The sequence below is a fragment of the Centroberyx affinis genome, unplaced genomic scaffold (genome assembly GCF_046629955.1).
Source record: "Centroberyx affinis isolate AG114_WGS23_722 - 3 ecotype Tasmania unplaced genomic scaffold, CSIRO-AGI_Caff_v1 ptg000449l_1, whole genome shotgun sequence".
Classification (NCBI taxonomy): domain Eukaryota; kingdom Metazoa; phylum Chordata; class Actinopteri; order Beryciformes; family Berycidae; genus Centroberyx; species Centroberyx affinis.
In genome coordinates, this window is record NW_027279111.1 from 219,680 (window position 1) to 240,646 (window position 20,967).

At 41.3% G+C, this 20,967-nt stretch overlaps 1 protein-coding gene across 2 annotated transcripts; it reads left to right on the plus strand.

Moving 5' to 3' along the window:
- Positions 1-1,090: 1,090 nt before the first annotated feature.
- pla2g4ab (phospholipase A2, group IVAb (cytosolic, calcium-dependent)) lies at positions 1,091-20,694 on the plus strand. Of its 2 annotated transcripts, XM_071517034.1 has the most exons (19): positions 1,091-1,421; positions 3,531-3,668; positions 4,755-4,836; positions 5,065-5,213; positions 5,524-5,637; positions 5,946-5,983; positions 6,853-6,997; positions 8,342-8,478; positions 9,131-9,353; positions 9,735-9,849; positions 11,961-12,098; positions 12,207-12,296; positions 13,733-13,798; positions 14,957-15,087; positions 15,256-15,367; positions 15,779-15,963; positions 16,125-16,314; positions 17,492-17,649; positions 18,947-20,694. In XM_071517034.1, the coding sequence occupies exons 2-19, from the start codon at positions 3,636-3,638 to the stop codon at positions 19,082-19,084; spliced, it is 2,244 nt and encodes a 747-aa protein (XP_071373135.1). In that variant the 5' UTR covers positions 1,091-1,421; positions 3,531-3,635; the 3' UTR covers positions 19,085-20,694. The 2 variants fall into 2 exon arrangements, with proteins under 2 accessions (XP_071373135.1, XP_071373136.1); XM_071517035.1 differs by lacking the exons at positions 1,091-1,421; positions 3,531-3,668 and having other exon boundaries at positions 4,766-4,834.
- The last annotated feature ends 273 nt before the right edge of the window (positions 20,695-20,967 follow it).

Sequence of the window (20,967 nt, forward strand, 5' to 3'; positions counted from 1 at the left end):
ACGATTTTGATATATTCTGACTTTCATATGCCAAGCTATACTTACTATCCAAGTGTCACTTTCATAGCAAGTAGCCTAACTCTCAACCCACCCATATAAGTGAGACTTTACAACAATCTATGTTTCATGTGTTAAAATCTTATAATAGTATAGTCATAATATGAAAATTATAGCAGCCTCTTTCATACTATTAAACTTAGGTATCATATATAGACTATAAACTCAAAACATATAGGCAACAAATCAGATGACAGAACTTACATGAGTTTTATAAAACCTTTTTATTATAAACTGAACAAAATCAAGTGTGTTTTTTTCCGGTGAATTACTTTAATAATAAAATTGTTATATATAACCCCTCATTTAAAAAAAAAAATATATATATATATAGGCTATATATTATTACTTTATAAGCCCTTCGAATATTCTTCTGGGTAAAATTGTATATTTCTATGGGGAGACGAATATCATTAAGCAAATATATTATAGGCTACATGATGAATATTCTATGACGAGCACATTTTCAGGGAGCAAATACATTAAAAGGAATACAAATTAAATAGCCTACATATATACAGTATGTTCGCTGAGAAGTTACTTGTTATAGGATCTCTTGGTCTGGAGAGATGAGGCAATGAAATGAATGAAATAAGAATTTACTAAAGATAACTAGTGGTTTAGTTCACCACCTTTAGAGCCATGTGTCCCTGCTGGCCTCGCCACAACTTTCTCTCTGTTTCCTCCCTGTAAATAAATACGGGTGAAGAGATTGCCCACTCTCCTTTAAATTTTACAGTACAGATGACAAAACTATTTAGGGTGTGTGAAATTCATTTATTATTGCTGTGTTGGAGAAAGTTTAGGGGATTATGGAATAGTTGGATGAGTGTCCTCCATCACCCTCAAACCATTTTCACCAAAAGGAACCTCTGACTACTAGTTGCCCCAGCGTCACCCCTGTGTCATGTTCAATATTGCCAAAGATGTATCGATTAATGCTCATACTCTCCGTATAGTCCAGTCTTTATGCGCCCTCGTGTGGAAACGTTGCGCACTGGAGCGCGTTTGGAGAGGTGGGAAGCAGTCCGCGGGAGGTTCGCCCCGTCGGCCAAACTGACTTTCAACTTTAACTCGGAGCTTTTCGCCGCTCGTTCGCGTCTCTGAAGTATTTTGGTACCGATATTAATAGCCATTCTTCCGGTTTTCTTGGAGTTTGCATTTATTAGATAAGTTCTGACTTCCTATTCCCTGAACTTGTAGCCTATACCGCAATCTGCGATCTGCGTGACGGCCGGGGTGTGTGTGCGTCTTTCGAGAGCCTGTAGCACCTCCTCCATCTCTAAGCCTACAGTGGAACCATATTTCTGCACACCATGACACATTTTTCAGGATTTGTGAGTTGATAGCACTCTCCTGTCAAGGTATGTTGGCGTTTCCTTTCATTTAAAAGTAGGCCTATCCGAAAATTGTTCTGCTTATGGCTGATAGGCTTGGAGAGGAACTTGGAGACGATCGGTGCGTAACTCCAGCTAGTAGCGCTTTAATCAGCGTCTTCTTGAACTGCTTTAAGCAATTCAAAGTAAGAGGAAGCTCGTGGCGTATTATTATTATTAACAATTATAGAATATCAAGTGGTTTAAAGTAGTCTACATTCCATACGACTAATGAGCGATTACAGGACAGGTCAGTGTGAACAGATGCAACAGGAACTTTCAGTAGCCTACATACTAAGAGAATAAAAGCTTTGATAAAGATGTATTTTATATCATGGTACATACTTATTGTAGGCTACATCATATTATATATTAACATATAGGCTATGATTTTAACATATAGGCTATGATTAGATACGCGTTGGCTTAATTAAAAATAGTGTCGACTTCCAATCTCGCACTCATACCATACATGCCCTGTCACATCTGACCTGATTCAGTCCAGCCAATACGGAGCAGGCATAACTTGTTGCAAGGTAATAACGAGTTTTGTATGAAGCCCACAATTCACTGTACAGTGGTATTGCGATGTTCAGGTATAAAGTTTACACTTCGCCCTAACGAAAAATCACTATTGTACAGGGAGTTACAGTGTTTGTGGTGCTCAATAGTGAGTTTATTTTACTTTCGACCTTATTATATATACTTCATGGTTTCATGTCCTATGGTATCACTTGGCTATAATATTCCTATAATAATCCTGTTGGGACTTCAAGTTTTACTGTTTTACCACCTTATTATATGGTTAGACCTACTATTGCTATTTTACGTTAGGGTCTTTGGATGTTATTATTTGTCTTATGATGTAGGCACTTTACCAATATGCAGTATATCTGTTTTGTGCACCTCTGCAGTGACATGACAATTGCAAGACAGCACTGGGAAGATAGTGATCTGGTTTGTATGTTGGCTCACACAGAGGACTAAGCAGGCTCCATGCACTTTTATTATATTGTGTGCTGCAAATCAAGGGCACACGTTGACAGAGAGAGAGAGAGAGACAGACAGAGAGAGAGAGAGACAGAGAGAGAGAGAGACGCTGAATTGGCACATTAGAAACTTGGACCACTGATGCAAAGTACGTGACCAATACTGTGAACACACAGACGCTCTACGTGCTCCCAGTCCCCTCAGTTATGACACGCTTTGGTGAACAGCTGAGAAAAGCCTTGCTGACCTTGAGATGCTATCTCCACTAAGCACGCACACGCGCACACACACACACACACACACATACACACACACACACACACACACACAGAGGCAGAGAGTCCATGCAAATTTCTTATCACATACATGCCCATTCAACCACTGTAAACAATAAGCATGATACTGCTGAAAATGACTATCTCACTACCTTTGTTGCACTTACACACCCAGACCGCATACTGTGCAGTATATTATATGCACATTAAAACATCTTTGTTAAATTAGATTGGTCAGCTAGTGAGGAATCTAGGAGACAACTCATTACTGCTCTCTCTCTCTCTCTGCAACATATGCGCACCCACAAACACACTGATACTGTGTGACACATGCCATGGGCGCAGTCTTATCGTGAGTCGGTGGCTGTGCAAACTTCCCCTTGCCTCTGTCACACACTGCAAGATGCCAAAGGGCCTCATAGATATACATACTGTATATATATATTTATATATATATATATATATATATATATATACAGTATTTCTACAGTAGCTTTTGCTTTGACAATAAGTCAGTGTTCTACTTGGGTTTCAAGAGATTAAGAAGCCTGGTCATTGAGTCTATGATAGTAGCTGTAGTTTAAAATGGAGAACAGGCGTACTTTCTTGTTTTACCTACAGTTGCCCTGCCAAAAGCAACCAATGGAAACTGTGTGAAAAGACGCACATCAAATATCGATGCCAGTAACTCTTTCAGGTCGCCAGGTTGATGTGTTTTTATTTTTAGAGCATCGTAGTTTTAACGCAATCAATAGTTTTTGAATGCTATGGGTGGTTAACTGTGAATTCCGTCAGTTTCACTGATGTTCAAATGCTTTGTGTCATCCTCCAGTCTCTAAATGGTTCCTTTAATCACTGAAGCATCATCCTGAGTTCAAGTTCACATCTGGACGAAGGCTTTCCTGCAGACTGAGAATTACTCTGCTGACGGCTCACAATGGCTTCCATAGACCCATACCAGTACATCATTGTGAGTACACTGCTGTGTTGACATAGGACCCTTTTCCTGGACGTACAGTAAAACCTAGCCAAGTGGAAATTGGAATGGAGAGATTCTACTACTAGTCTCAAAACCATCCCATACTGTATCAGACCTGATGCAGGGTCTTTATGAAATATGTAGTTGCTTGTTTAGGTAGTAATAGTTGAATAATTTCTAATAAATCTCTTTCATTCCATCCTGCCCAATATGGAAGTTACTCTCAAGGCTCCAGAGCAAAATTTCATTCAAACATTACAAAAAACATGTTTCAACATCAAGTTTTTTTTTTATTAGGCTTATCATTGCAGCTCTGTGGTCTTGCAGTCAGTGCAGAAGCTGGCTAGGTTTAGTGTGGGTTTTGAAAGCAGCAAAGATGAGCATGAGATAAGCGTTATGATATCTGCGTACACTCTTATATTTTATTAAACTCATTTATGGTTAACTGAATTCTTTCACTTAAATAACTAGGGATGTGTAACAGGCCATTATAAACAAAACAGTCTAAGGCTGCTTGTGTCCCTCATGAATTCTCGCACCTCTAAACTGCAGTGAACATAAGCAGATCTTAAGATTACTTGAGAAACACAGATAGGTTTACAGAACGGAGCCCAGTAATTTAAGATGAAATGAAAGCAAAACACTACAACAGAAAAAGACATAACCCCTGCTCATTGCCAACACAATGAATCAGCGATGAATATCTACAGAGAACAAAGGGAACATTGTTTAGGGATTAATGTAAAAAATGCCCGCGAATCAACACGATATTTTCTGTTGTAGATTTGATCAGCATTACATATTGCTCAACACAGGAAACATCAGTACAAACCACAAAGTGGCCTCTAGAGTTCCTGGACTGGAGAATTTCATTTTGGATTTGACAGTCGGTCGCCCTACCATGGTCTCACCCACAAAAACGATACTGACTTATACAAGATTTTCTAGTGAATCTGTCTGTCATCTAGTTGGACTGTATACAGCATGTGTTATTTGTCCATGCATAAGCCTAATGTGCATTTTTCCCATGTGGGGCAATGAAACAAAATTGAACTGAACGTTTATGTCGCTTTGCAGGTGGAACAACAGTTTTCTCACAAATTCAGAGTGACGGTCGTGCGAGCTGAGAGTGTCACCAAGGGAGCACTGGGTGACCTGTGTGAGTACATTTGTTGCCCCTGTCCATCTGACTTCTGCTAAAACATGCAGTACAGTGACACACACACACAATGCATTCACACACACACATGCAAAAAAAAAAGACATCACACTCTCCATTGAAACCAGTACAGTCATAGTTCTGTCATAGTTCCCCTGGTAGGGATCCTGTTTCCTCCACCCAGTGACACTGCAGGGAAACAATGCTACTGTGAATTTGTGTCTGCAGTGGACACCCCAGATCCATATGTGGAGCTGTTCATCCCCACGGCCCCAGAGAGCAGAAAGAGGACCCGGCATATAGACAACGACATCAACCCCACATGGAACGAGACCTTTCACTTCATATTGGACCCCAACCAGCAGAACGTCCTGGAGGTGAGAGCTACATTTAATGACAAGTCCAGTATAGGATGACTAGCAGGGGTGTAATGGAGGGTAAACCTGCATAAACACAGCTTACCCACCTTCTGAAAGTATAATTGTTTATACTGGTGGTTGTTTGCATTATGATGATCACCTACTGGAGGACCGTTTACCTTGATGACAAGATAACACTTGATTGGTCACATAATGTTTGCTGGTTGTTGATGGTTTATGGAAGTGAACATATACACATGTCAGAATAAGTAATGTGCTGCTCCCATTATGTATTTAACTACACACTTCTCATGTTTATTACAATCAGTTGACATTAATGGATGCCAATTATGTGATGGACGAGACGCTTGGGACGGCGTCGTACGACATCTCCAAGCTCAAAGTAGGCCAGGCAGAGATGGTGCCTTTCCTCATCGGCAAAGTAAGACATCTGTTCTATTAAAGTAGGAAATATTAGCACAGACGCCAATTTGAATTTTATAACAAATGAAAACTGCATTAAAGACCATAAAGATTCCACCCATACTGTATCTTAGCCCCATTTATTCCGTATTATCTCCAACTCTTCCTTTCCACGCATCTTTCATCCCATCCTCTCCTCTACTTCATCTCCTTTCCTCTCCCTCCCTCTTATTCTCTCTTTGTCTGTTTTGTAACCCTGTGTGTTGGCCTGGTGACAGAATTACCAACCTCAATCAACAATCGCCACATATTTTGTTGTTTTGACAGGCAACCAAAGTGCACTTAGAGATGTCCCTGGAGGTGTGGTATGTATTCCGTTCAAAATCACTTGTCTGTCATTAAGTTAATTTGGTTTCCCAATGATATTCTGAAGCAGCACGGCCTCTGTGATTAACCCAAAGGCCATCACATGTAAATGACAAAACTAATATTAGCTAAATAGCGGCAAAAGCAGTCATAGGTTCAACAATACACAGGAATTCACCCGGAGCACTGCAGAAACCCAAATGAGAGCTTAAAGCAGCATAACTACGCTCATCTTGCTTTACACCTTTATGGCCTTAACAATAATAGGAGGCTGGTGTAAGCTAAAGTGAGGTTAAAATACATCATAAGTACCATTGCATCACTACATAGTGGTTAGTGGGAGGAGTTGGACATGCCAGGCATTGTTGGAAGCTTGGTAGTAATGGAAGGTGAGGGGTAAAGGGTGAGAGGTCATGACTGTGTTTGTCTCTGGTTGTCTGCCTCAGACCAGACCAGACCAGACTGGAGGCAGATCATATCTGAGCTGTAGGCCTGCTGTAACATTAGTCAGGACTGTCTCGCCAACCGAAAGGTCATTTCTTCCCTCTCAGCAGGAAACGGAAAGGCGTGATGAATTTACTGTAACTAGATGATGAGATTGAGAAGACATGCAGCTAAAAATGTATGATTTTATGTAACAAGCACTTTATAGTTACTATGAGAACATAGCAGAAGTGGCACTTGAATATTTATTCAAGTCAATTGCATATTGTAAATGTGATGATGGATCACTCATCTAGGTCAGCTGTACAAAGCATTATAACTTCCTTTCTTTGTGTGTGCATGTGTTGATGTACGTGTGTCTGAATGAATGAATGTGAGAGAGAGATACTTCATTCATTATTATTGCCAACGTGTGTATCTGCAGTACCAACCTGGACTTGCGGTTCAGCCTGGCCCTGTGTGAGAAGGAGAAGCAGTACAGACAGACCCGCAGGGAGAGGGTGACGCTGGGCATCAAGAAGCTGCTGGACATGGAGAAGCCTCGTTTCCTCCCCAGCTCTCCTCAGGAGGTGGGAACAGAGCACCAGAAGTTTTGACACAGTTTTAACAGGAGAGCTTTTAGTTTTGTTTATAACACTGGATCAAGCACACTATACTCATCTGAAAATACTGGCAAATAATCTCTCTTGGTAGTAGATAATGTATTACAAATAATTACAGCAATTTTGTTAGTGGGGACTGAGTGGCATGAATAATATGTGAGCCTAACCTTGTTTGGCCGTATAATGGAAACCAGGCAGCTGTGGGCCCCACAGAAAGATGCCTGATTCCTAAATCTATTTAGGAATCATATTATTATAGAATTTGTCATGTTCATTAACAGCACAAGTTTTCATTAATTTTAATTGATACATGAAACCTGAGATGATTTAATAATTAAATCACAATATGCCGTAGCTCATATATACCAGTTTTTTTGGAACATATGGATGCATCCAGTACATCCAGTACAGTATGAATGTGGATGGGAATGATAATCATGCTCACTGTAGCGTCTCTAACATTCCAATTCAATTTCACTCTTGCAAATTAACCATAGTGTTTATGTATTTTTATGCAAGATTAAATTTTAGTGTAATTCTTTGAGATGTAGCAAACAGCCGAAACTTCAAACCTGTTAGATTTATAACCATCACGCATTCAGTTCTTCCCACGTTTTGTTCTCAGCTCGTAGGGTTTAACACTTTTTTATAACTCCTGGCAACTTTATTGGAAACTGAGAAGTGAGCCTTGTAGTAAGCTGCACAAGTCTCCAAGTTCTGCTCTCCTGCTCCGAGCTGAGCAAAGTTTTTTCTGACTGCTGTGGTTTTGGCCCGACGCCCTTCGGGTTGGCCACGCACCCTCTTTACCTCCCAGCCAGGCCCGCTGACGTCCTCCGCACGGGCCGGAAGCTTCAGAGCAATGAGGTAACCAGCCGCTGCAGGCAGACTGTTTAGCCTCCGACTGTGCTGGAACATCCCACAACACTCTTCAGGATGACCCTCGTGGAACTGTCTCTGTCAAGGTGTTCAGAATAGACCTCAAGCTAAACACAGGCTGCTCCTTGGCTAGACTTCAGAAAGGAAGGGATGTGGCTCAGTGAAAATTTCGAAATAGCTGAAAATCAGACAGCACAAGTTGAAAAATGTTGTAAAGGAGTGAGGCAACCAGCATGGCAGCCGCACAGTGCAGAGGGAAGTTGCTCATGCTGAAAGAATGAGATATCATGATTTAAGAAAAGTCATAGCCTTAGCTGTTTATAGTCCTACAGCAGTAGCTTATAACACAACATGTAATCTCCATTATGCTTCTCTCTCACTCCTCTTTCTCCCTCTCTCTTTGTGTGTGTGTGTTTAACTGCCTGCCTGCTGCAGGTGCCAGTGATAGCCATAGTGGGCTCAGGAGGGGGTTTCCGAGCGATGGTAGGCTTCTCAGGAGTTATGAAGGCCCTGTATGAGTCGGGCGTCCTGGACTGTGCCACCTACGTCGCTGGCCTCTCTGGATCCACGTGGTCAGTTTCAGTACTGTACATTCCTCTTCTTCCTCCTCTCACTTTACACCCTCTTTCTGCCTGACCCCTCCTTTGTAATCTTACTTTCTCTCTATTTGTCTTCCTCTCTCTTTTCACTCTCATGTTTCCTTTCTCCTCCCTGCCCTCTGCATTGCCTCACCCCTACCCAGGAAGACTTGCCTGCCCCTGCTGGCATGAAGCCTGTCAGTTTCCGACATCACTCATTGCACATTTTCATGCAACATTTTTGTTCCTCAATATTTCATTACATGTTTAGTCTTGCATGATCTTTCTCATCCAGCTAACATAGGTCGAATAGCTAAATCCCCTGGCTTACTTCAACCTCCACTTTCATGTTTGTGGATGAGCTTATTGAAATTTACTACCTAAGAAGTACCTCCCACATAACCTGTAACACCTTTTTTGTCTGGGAAAAAGCAGAATGTTTGTGCAATAAATGCTCAGTTAGATAATAACCCACAACACACCCCTTTTTTCTTGTGTAGCGGTGCTTTTGAATTGTATAGCACTTCTCTGAATATTTCAAGACCACAAATATGAAGGTTTTATACCTCTCTCTCTCTCTCTCTCTCTCTCTCTCTCTCTCCCTCTCTCTCTCTCTCTCTCTCTCTCCCTCTCTCTCTCTCTCTAGGTACATGTCCACTCTCTACTCCCACCCAGAGTTTCCTACTAAAGGCCCTAAGGATATCAACCAGGAGCTGATGAAGAGTGTTAGCAGTAACCCGCTGAGGCTGTTGCTGCCCCAGCACATCAGCAACTACATCCAGGCCCTGTGGACCAAGAAGGCCGGGGGACAGCCGGTTACCTTCACAGATATCTTCGGCATGCTCATCGGAGAGACTCTTATACCCGGGGTAAGAGCCGCCAGACAACTGCTGTTTGTTTTAATTTTGATGGCTTTCCTCTTCCTCTGTCTCCCTCCCCTTGTCTGTCATTCTCTAGTTCGATTTTCATTTCCTCTCTTTTGTGCCACATGACCCTCAACAACTACTTCATTCTACCCTGCCTCAAAAATGTGCCAATATTAAACTCACTGACCAACTGACTTTTCATCCTAACCTAATTTAAAGATTTTTTTGTGCTTTCTTCATGTTTTTGTACACGCATCTTCTCTACTTTTATTTGTATTTTTAGTTTTTTAATATACTTTCTTGTAACCATGTGATAACATGTTGTGTTGAACATCTGCAGTACGAGTATGTTACATGTGAATAAATAAACTTATCCCGTACCAGAGGATGGACACCAAGCTGAGTGAGATACAGGAGAAGGTGAACCAGGCTCAGTGTCCCCTTCCTCTCTTCACCTGTCTGCACGTCAAGCCAGATGTCTCTGAGCTCATGTTTGCAGGTAAATGTATGTGTGTGTGTGTGTGTGTGTGTGTGTGTTTGCATGTATGTGCGTGTGTCTTTGTGTGCAAGCATACGTGCATATATGCCCATGCTTGCGTGTTTACTCATGCACTTGACAGAACTATTTTGCATATGTGATGAGTAACTAGAGGTGATCAAATGAGCTTAGCCACATGCAAAGTGACCAAGCTGTACATATTTCCTTATAGTGTGACTCATGTACTGCAGAGAGGATGCATCACGATGCGATGGGCTGTCCTCTAGCGGCTGATCTGTAGTGGTGATGGTGTTAGATAGCAGCTCTGCTACTGTATGTCAAGGAACAGAATAGAGTGCACAAAGCCATGATAAACTGTGGGTTAGTCCCATATTGCACTTCCTCGTAGCGCAGCGGCTATTAAGTAATTTTCGGTGGAGTTGATATTTGAATAGAAAATGGAAAAAACAGATCAGTGAATGTATGTGAATATGAGTTGCTGTCTGCCAAACAGCCAAGACTCGATCTGTGATGTCATCAGGAGAAACTTTCCAGAGTTGCTCTATTAACAGTGAATGGGAGACTCATAGCATGTAACAAAATATACTCTTATTCATAGGTAATCACCCTGGTTACAATATCAACAAAGTCATCATATCCTCATTCAGTGAGGCAGTGCAGTGATGACATCACAGATGAGTTTTTCCTTTGTATAATAACAACACCCTACTTAGAAATACGCCTTACTAAAAATATCTCGCTTAGTGTGTAGGAGGCACGGTGTATACGTGATTGCTGTATAATGCAGCCCACAGAAGTACAATCACAACAGCCATCTGACCACAAGCATGTTATTTGTTGTTTTTTGGAAAGGGTGTCGAAGTTGTGTATGTGCAGTGTACTTTAGGGAGTGAAATGTCAGGTGCTGCTGTGATATGCCTCAGGGCGAGGTCACCTTAAGTCCTAATCTAAAATCACATGGTGTTTGCCTGTTGGTAGCCTTCATCACCACAACTGGATTTGCAAAACTGACCTGCAAACAGCAGCTCAAGATGCCCCATTTGGAACATTTGACTGCTGAGTCAGCCAGTGACTAAAATAGATGTATGCAAATTGTTGTTCCTGTGTATTCACTTGACTCACCTCTTACCTAGAATCTCCAGTTTCTTTGTGACCTGGTTCAATGGAAAATACCTTGCTGTCAAAAGACTAAACTAAACTCAAGTTGTAACCTTGTAGCCTGCATGCAATTCAGTGGAAATTATGGGCTAAAAGGTGACAGAGGTTTAACCCAAGGATTTTCATCATATGTGCGTATGTGGGTGTTTGTGTGTGTGTGTGTGCGTGTGTATGTGTGTGTGTGTGTGTGTGTGTGTGTGTGTGTGTGTGTGTGCGCGCGTGCATGTATTAGTGCACGTATCCGTGCCTGAGAGTTTGTGTATGTGTGTTTCTGTCTGTCCACCTGTGTGTCTTGTCGACGTTATAATGTCTGTGTATCCTCAGGCTTTATTATGGAAAGAGAGTTGTGCCAGAGATTGTATCTGAATTGCATACATGTGAAATACATGTTCATATTGATCCACTGATTTAAAAAAAATGTTTGGATGAATTCAGAAATTCAATTTGTAAGGCACTTTGAAATTGAATGCAATGTCTTGGAATTCAGTGTGATTATTATATTTAACTTTATTTATGTCCCAATTCAAATTCAGTTTACTTAATTGAGATTCATCTTCCTGAGAGGCACCTCTGAGCACAAGGGACTTTCGTTCCCTGAGAGTCGACTCAAAGGCAGCCGCCTCCTCCAAGGCTGCCAACAGTGGCCGTGTCCCACTTTATTATTCAATAGTTCAACATGAGATTGACAAATTCAAATTCGTGCAAGTCAAATACAAATTCTGATGACACTAATCTCCATCTATACTTTGTTTCTCTTGCAAACAAATGCAAGCACCCTGTTTACCACTGATAGCAGCTTTCATGCATAGAGCACACTCTTCAGTAAAATAGACACTGTCTGAATAATATATGGTGACTGTGTTTTTTCAGAAACTCAGTTAGTTTTCTCTTAAATTACTTTGTTGTTGATGTGATTTCGAATGACACCCTGACACTGAGGTTTCCACCTGCAGACTGGGTGGAGTTCAGTCCCTATGAAATCGGGATGGCCAAGTACGGCACCTTCATGACCCCGGACTTGTTTGGAAGCAAGTTTTTCATGGGAACTGCTGTTAAGAAATACGAGGAAAACCCACTGCATTTTCTTATGGGTGAGAAAGACGCACACACACTTACCATATTCGCAGATGCACATGTATACACACATACACACACACACATGCGTCATGTATGCGTGCTTGTTTGTGTCTGTTTTCCAGGTGTGTGGGGGAGTGCCTTCTCGATCCTGTTCAACAGAGTGCTGGGGGTCAGAGACACGGCTGGCGGCAGCACCATGGAGGAGGAGTTAGGTAATCTTCCTCTGTTTCTGTCTGTCTTTGTGTTTCGTACTCAGCTGCACTGATTTAGAAGAGAAACATGTTTTAATGTGTCAGTGCAAACGAGTAAGTAAAATACAATTTATTTTTGTGATTGGAACAGCACTGTATGTATAGTGATCCTGCAATAGACTACTGATTTGAAGTGAAGTGGGTTTTGCCAAATAATGTTTTTCCAATCAATCAATCAATCAGTCAGTCAATCAATCAATCAATCAATCAATCAATCAATCAATCAATCAGTCAGTCAGTCAATCAATCAATCAATCAATCTACATTTCATATGAAAGATTGCAGCACAGTGTTTCACAAATAAAAGAAAGAATAATAAAATGCAATCAAATTCAACACAATAAAACATATCAATGAAATAAAATATAGTTAAAATGAATAGAATAATACAAGAAGATAGAGAGAGACAGTTTTCAATACAAAAATAAAAACACTTATTGCTCCACAGGAAAAATGTTAAAAAGATCCAAGTTATTGTAAGGACCCATATAAAAATGCATTTCACATATTTTTCAAAATATACAAAAATTGGAATGCAAAAATGGACTCATACACATTAAATTCATTCAAAACATATTTTGTGTATTCGGATATGTCGCACAGGAAGAAAATGTATTTCCATTGTTCAAAATATATTTTGAATGATCATGTGAAATACTTTTTTGGCCAATTTTTGTTGAAACTTTTCTCTAAACATCATAATCCAAGTATGTTCTTCCAGATAATTTCTTATTGTCTTTGAGTATAATAGATCCATTGATGGAACAACATGATGGTTTTGAAACACGTGCATGATACACACTGTTATGTAGAGGTGTTGTACTGAAACTGTGCGTCTTGCCCAGGCCTCCCACCCTCCTCCACCATGCAGACAGTTCATCACCTGATCTTCCATTGTTGTCTGTCCTCTCTTAACACCTGTCTCTTTCTCTGGTGGCAAATGTATTTTCACACACTTTGACACATACAATGGGTATCCTGACCTTTAAAATTACCTGCCTAAAATAATCACCTGGCCATGGGCGTGTCGGGAGATAGCAGCTTCCTGTGATTATTCTGACAGCTCATCAGATGTTTATTTTGCTCGAGCGCTTTTGTTTGGTGTGACCTTTTAATATGCAGACACGCTCTTATAGCAACAATGCAGTGTGTTGTGTGCGTAAGTGCTAAGAATGTCTCCACCCAATTAAAGAATGTATTAGTTTATTAGGTGTATTGTCTTTCTGATGGGAGTCCTTTTGCTAGAGATAAACAATAGAAAGTGAATTTGGTGTTGCCTAATAATTGGATAGCAGCATTGTATCTTATACAATGTAGATGTACCGTATAAATGTGCTAATTAACTTCTTTTGAAGAAGGGTCTTGATGAGTGAAGCTGTCTTGTCTCTTTCTTACAGAGCAGATCAGGCCTCAGCACATCGTTGGAGAAGACAGTCTGGACAATGACGAAGAGCGACGCATAGGTGAGGCCAACTAAGACAGGCATGATTCACAGGAAGGACTTACAATATCCTACTATACAGTTTGCTTCAATTGTGTACGGTGCAGTGGAGATGACAGTTTGACACACTTTAGTGTTTGAGGGAAAGTTTTTTTTTTTATGTGGTTTCTTTTAATTTTGCTGCATCATGCTTCTGGTGATTGCCGTGAGAAGGCCATATTATATACAGCGGCTGCTGTGGTTACTGCCAGGCAGTGAAGAAATGCTTTCACTGCCAACTTCTTGGTTTGCAGACTCCATATATCATGGTTTGCAAATGTTTGGCGGTGAATGGGTGTTTTGCTGCTGATGTTCCCATTAGTAGTGATATGCAACATGAATTAGAGGTTAGGCACTGTGGTAATGGCTTTCTGTTTGTAGGTGTATTGGAGTGAAATGGTAGAGAGAGAGACAGAGAGAGAGAGAAGGGGCGGGGGGTGTGTGTGTGTGTGTGTGGGGGGGGGGTGGGGGGGGGTGGGGGGGGGGGGTGACGCAGTATATTGTGCCAGTGCAAAATTGTGTACCAAAGTGCAAAGTGTCAAGTTAATGGCCATTGAACATAGAAATGTATTTTTCCCTCCAAAACTGGCACATCATTTTTCTTATGCTTTCTCAGTAACTATTTGCCTTTCACTGTCTTGCGTAGCTATTGTAGTCAAGGGCAACAGTGTAGGCACCCTAAAGCAGAGTAGATGAGATCAGAACTACTCTGGGTATACTTGGTTAAAAATCCCTTTTTCTGTCTCTGTAATTCAGTGAAGCCAAAGTTGGGAAGGAGGGGACAGTGTCCAGGACTTCAGTATATGTCCAAGAATTTACACACATTTTGGTGGTCAAGACAGGACCAGAATTTTTATACATTTAGATATAAGTAGTACGTTTGAATATGCAAATGCCAACTGTTAATCTGTCTTGTCTCTTTTTGTTATGTCATATGTTTATTCTATGCCTTGTTTTTAATGTTTGCTTGAACGTTTTAATTGTGTCCTTAATAAAATATTGAATTGAATTACATTTTTCCCAATTTGTTTTACAGAAAATAAACTTTCCCTTAGTCACTTCCCCATCCATTGTCACTGCATGTCCTACAGACAAAATGTGCCTAAGAACAGTATTTTTCTGCAATTACTTTGGTTGCTAGGCGGTACAGAGAACCAGGAGGCAGAGGATGAGTTCCATCGACACGCCCAGACCAGCTGGGGTCAGCGAATGATCGCTTCCCTCTTCAGTGAGTCTGCCTTGTTCAACACGCGAGAGGGCCGGGCGGGGAAGGTACATTCTGAAATTATGAAATGAAAGCATTGAAATGAAATGAAAGTATATAAGGCTATATCCGATGCATTGTATGTGTTATAGTTACATTCTAGTTTCCCTTTTCTTACATTCAGATTTGCACCAAACTCTTTTTTCCTCTGCATTCCCCATCTCAAACTTTACCAGGTGCATAATTTCATGCTGGGCCTGAACCTGAACACCGACATCCCCTTCTCCCCCTTCAGTGAGCTCATGTGTCAGTCCACTGCACCGGAGGACGAGGTGGACGCCGTCACAGGTAAGGGAAGCGGAGAAAAGTTATTTAGGGCTTTTTACTCATAAATATAAATGATTCTCACATTTTATTGTTGCTGTATATTTACAGCAGTGAAATGAAAGAAAAGCAGGATAGGAAATGATAATATATATATTGCAGGATCGATTCTCCAGATTATTGATAATCCTGCCTAGTTTGCCTGCTGTAGAAAAAGCAAAAAAACTGCCATTTCTTTGGATTCCAACACTGCTGAAGAATTGTATGCAGATGCAAATAGTGGTGATATTGAAAAATTCAGAGTCAGAAAAGAACAATTACATAGATCATAAATCATTTGGGCTTGTTGCTTGGTCATGAATAAAATGTGGCTGAACAGAAATTTCCCATAATGTTCCTGATATCAAATGTGTTATTTTTCTGGAATGTTCTCAGACCCAGACGAGTTTGACCGTATCTACGAGCCTCTGGATGTGAAGAGTAAGAAGATCCATGTGGTGGACAGTGGTCTGACCTATAACCTTCCCTACCCCCTCATCCTGCGGCCGCAGCGCGGCGTCGACCTCATCATCTCCTTTGACTTCTCTGCACGACCCAGCGACTCCAGCCCCCCATTTAAGGTCAGAATCCACCTGCGGGCTAAGGCACTTTTCCTGGTTTATTTTACAAGCTGTCATAAATATTAGGAATATATTTCTGCCACAATGACAATGAATGGATTGTAGAGTTTTGAAGTGCGGTCCAAGCAGACAGGCGAAATCAAGTAAAACTTTCTCCCTAGGAGCTTCTGCTGGCAGAGAAGTGGGCCCGAATGAACAAGCTCCCCTTCCCCAAGATCGACCCCAAAGTTTTCGACCGCGAGGGCCTGAAGGAATGCTACGTCTTCAAACCAAAAAAAGGGGAAAAGAATTGCCCCACCATCATCCACTTTGTCCTGGTCAACATCAACTTCAGGCAATTCAAAGCGCCCGGTAAGTATGTGCACATGTTGAGGTTCTTGTGTGTTATTGGGAAAATATTCCAGGGCTCTTTGAAGAATTGTAATTATGCCGCTTTACCATCATGGCATATGAGGCATCTCTTCCTCGAAGTTGGACCGTGGAATTCCACTATATTCGGGCAATTATGGTCAGTTCCGGTGTTTTACGTATAGTGAAAAGTTGGGCCTCTCATCTGTGTGACCCCAGTAAATCCTCGGCTCAAAGTCAGTGTGGGTTTCTGGTGGAAATGGTGTGTCTGTGTGTGCAAGCATGCCTGCATGTCTGTGTGTGCGTGTGTGTGTGTGCGTGTGCAGACATGTCCGCAGTGTGTGTGTGTGTGTTCAGTGTTTTATGAGCTGCTTGGGTGAGTTATGGTCCCTTCAGGAGTCAGTCTTTGGCCAGGTGCCTGGGGGAATCTCTCACGCCAATGGGATTGCTCTGTGTGTAAACAACCCATACATCACCGGCCCATACAAAGACACACCAGATAACACTAAGCCCCGTCTCCACTGCAGTGAACATGGGGTCCATACTGCCTCTTCATACAGCGGGTCATCCGCCCACACACTTCCTCGGCCTGTTAATGGCCATTACATAAGCTTTTCTGCCTCATAGCCAGAAAGATATCTAAAGTAATTCTACCAAAAATGGGCTTCCGCTTGTGGAAAAAGGAAGGTATTGTCATCATCATCATCATCATCATCATCATCATCATCATCATCATCATCATCATGGGGGGGACTCATCACTGGCTGCTTGCTTTTTCTGAGCTGTTATTTCTCTCTGTCTCATCTGTTCCCCCCGTCTCAATACAGTGCAGTCAAATACCGGATGGTGCATACCGCTTTTCCTTAAAAAGTAAATGACGAATCAAAATTGCGAGATAAACTTTTTTTTGCATATGAATAGGTTTCCATATAATAAAGTTGCCATTTCTGCTCAATTCTTCTCAAAACTTCAACAGATTTTGTTTTCTTTGTTTCTTCTAAACCTAGTCTTGCTTTCTTGCCTCACTTTTGTGTGTTTATAGGACTCGGCTGGTATGTGCCGGGACATTAAAAACATTTTTTTCCTGTGTTCTTCCCAGTGGATCAGTCTCTCCCCTGCACCCAAATGACTTTTTGTGGATGTGTGTTTTCTAACTTACTTGTTTTTCTTTTTTTTTCAGGAGTCCCCAGAGAGACAGAGAAGGAGAAGGAGGTGGGAGACTTTGACATATTTGACGACCCCGAGACACCGTACTCGACTTTTAACTTCCAGTACTCCAACCAGGCGTACACCCAGCTCCATGACCTCATGGAGTTTAACACACTCAACAACATAGAGGTCAGTTCTGCCTTGATGGTTTAATAGGTTGTTTAATTAGGGATACAAGTTTGTGTCCCCAGTAGAATTAAACCAGTTAGTTACTGGGAGGTAACTGTGGTGGCAACTAAAGTTGCCACCACAAAATGGCTTTAGATGAGAGTTCTGACACCAAGCCACAGCAAACAATAGCAACATATATTTTTTTTACAGTTTCATCAGAATCAGGTTTATCAAAATGGTTACCAAAGTGATGCAGGACTTAACTAATACACATATACACACACGTAATCCTTTTCATTCAGTCATTCATTCTTCCTTAAGCTATATTTAGCCGTGTCTTTTCTTCAGAGAGACTTCAATGCTATCTTTGGGGAAATTTTAAATATTTACACGCACATGACAGATAGCAGTTGTTTTGCAATATCAAAACCCAGTTGGCCGACTACAACTGGTTTGTACAAGTCTGGTCTGGTGTAGCTGTGTCACTGTGAAGGACCTGTGTGTAACAGAGGTCAGACTCACTTTCACTCACTGCATCTGACTCACTTCCTTGCTGAGTAAATTGCTGTGATGTGATGCAGCGTGTTTGATTTCAGTGAAAGGTCAGCTCATTCAGACAGACCTACTTTGTCAATATAGAAGTTTCCCAAAATACCTTCATATAGTGTACAGGTAGTAGCCAAAGCCTTTAGTCTAACATGGATGGAACTGAGCTCAGCCAGGCAGCTCTAATTTATGGAAAACCACATTCCAACCTAAATGTCACGTCAGTTAACTGCTATGAACACACACAAAAACCATCCCAGCAACATCAAAGTTTGCTAAATTATCCAACACAAATTAGATGTCCCCCATAGTATGAGACTTCAAACAAATGTGTGCATACTGATCTTTATATCTACTGTATGTGCCAATCATATTTCAATCAAGGTTTTTCAAAAGTGTTCAGTGCCCTAATCACATATAGGTAGGGTTTACATTCATCCATCCTCTCTCTACTTCAAGGGTTTTGCTCCAAAGCAAGATATCCACACTACTCTGAACCAAAAAATCAATCCATTAATATGAAGCACATTTTGAAACTAGGATAGGATAGGATAGTACTTTTTTGAGTAATAAACCGAAATAAAATAAAAAGGCTAAAAATAGAGAATACAAGAATACAAAAACAGGTCCAGAAGAGTATATAAGGCCTTTTCTTACAATATGTAACATTTCTGCTGATAGAATTAATAGAGTTTTGGAATACTGATTAAAGCATTTCTTCCCTCAATGGAAATCCATTTTGGAATGAAACCCTGTCGTTGTCCTGTAGGTGATCAAAGAGGCCATCAAGGAGAGCATCGTGTACAGGAAGGAGAATCCCTCCCGCTGCTCCATGCCCTTCTCCCTCAACGATATCCAGAAAAAGAAGTTCCTCAAGAGGGAGACTCGGGCAAAACAAAAAAAGTGATCACCGGAAGCCTGATCTGAATCGAAGACTTTGGATAAGTGGACTTTAGTAATTCTTCTAGATTCTCTTATAAAGTGAAGCATTTTCTTTTTGGAAAATGCGATCATGCTGGGGTTTTTTTCTGTATTATTTCAAACAAGAGCGTTTGTTGAGCTGTGGATTTTAGGTTAATGCCTGATAAAGGTTGTTTTTTGTAAAGGACCCTAAAGTTTACCGGTGAAAGCCTAGAGACTCTTACCTGTGCTGTACCTCCTTTCCATATCTCAAGCATGACTGTAGAACATGCAAAGTGTCATGTTTTTTTTTTATTATTATTTTTTTCACTGGATGGCTCGTCTAAACATGTAATCCTGTCAGGAAAACATGGAAGAGGAGCTCCTAACCATTGGGTTTGTTTGATGGCAACTCCTAAACACGCCAAGCGCACCCCCTCTGGATACCTCAAACATCTCAATCATGTTTACCCACCTACAGGGAGGGTGCACTCCCTGCTCCCCCGTAGGGAGTGTCTCACATGAAAGCCACCATTTTGAAAAACAAAGACTTGATGCCATAGAAACGGCCCTTCACCCCCCCGCCCCCCTCCCTGTTACTGCCACGCATAAGATCAGGCTGAAGGTGTGTTTATTTTCCTGACCGTGTTATTTCAGGCTTTCCCTTCAGATACAGGCGCAGCTTGTGTGTGTTTTTTTTTTTTGACAAGTCATTTCCTCCTCCCATAACCCAACTAACTCCTCAACCCCCCCACCCGCACCCCCCTAACCTGATATAAGTGGAGCTGAGGTTAGAGGGAGGGTAGGGTTGGGTGGGGTGTGAGTGCGTGCGTGGCGCGATCACGGCATCCACTTGCAGCTTAACGGCGGCTCTCCGCGGCACTCAGTGGAATTTTACACACTACACCTACACCTGCAGCACTGGAGGCCTTGGAATCTGACACACTACACCTACACCTGCGGGGGCCAGAGGCCCGCACACACACAGCAGTGGAATTTTACACCGAAACACCGCCGACCCTTTACAGGCTCGCGTTTCAGCCCGATGGGTTTGTGAGAAACTCAGAAATCAGCGGGGTTTGCAGTCTCCCTGCAGCGGTCGACAGCCGCCGAACTATGCAGCTCGGCTATTTTAGTTCATATTTTTTAGCAGAATATTTGTTGCATTTTTAATTTTTTTTTCATCTTTTCTGTCATTTATGATTAACAGAATTCTCTTATGTGTTTTATAAGACTTGAATTCAAGCTCAAAGCTGTGTGCGACGAAACAAACAATGCTCATCTTATGAAGACATCTCTGTTTGCAGCTCTATGATCCTTGTCATGATTCACTGTGTTTTCTTTTACTTTCTAATTTAGGTTTGAATATAGAATACAGACAAGCACTGTAGTAAAATTTGCTTTCTTTTCTCCATTTTTTTCTGTCAATATATTAAAGTTTTGAATGAGCGTTGACAATGTTTACAAATGTGTAAGTAAGATGTGTAAAGGCAGTCAATTCTGGGGGGACCAAGTTGTGTACATAGACACTCCTGTGACCATTATCTATGTGTTGTTTTAACTGATAAATCATGCCATACGCAATGTTTATGTGCAATGGAAACATAATCGAATAAATGGAAGAAAAGATCTTGCTTCTAGTGCTTTCTGTTGAAGTATTTGACACGCTTCGTAATATTTCTAAGACTCCTGAAATATTTCATCAGCCAAGGAAAAGGTGCAGAGTCACAGTCCTGTCATGTTCTCTTTCCTTTTGTTGTGGTTGATCAACTTTAACTTTGACTTGACAAAGAGAGTTGGTGTAGATGTTGTAACCACCTCAGACAAATCTTTTAAACATAAAAGACACATAATTCTTTCTCAGCAGCTACTTACTGTACTGTACTTTGG

What these genes read in the sequence shown, in the direction of transcription:
- pla2g4ab (XM_071517034.1), top strand. Translation starts at nt 3,636, where the DNA reads ATGGCTTCCATAGACCCATACCAGTACATCATT. An exon ending in TGCCTTTCCTCATCGGCAAA is followed by an intron (nt 5,638 to 5,945) that starts GTAAGACATCTG and finishes TTGTTTTGACAG; the next exon opens with GCAACCAAAGTGCACTTAGA. An exon ending in CCCACTGCATTTTCTTATGG is followed by an intron (nt 12,099 to 12,206) that starts GTGAGAAAGACG and finishes TCTGTTTTCCAG; the next exon opens with GTGTGTGGGGGAGTGCCTTC.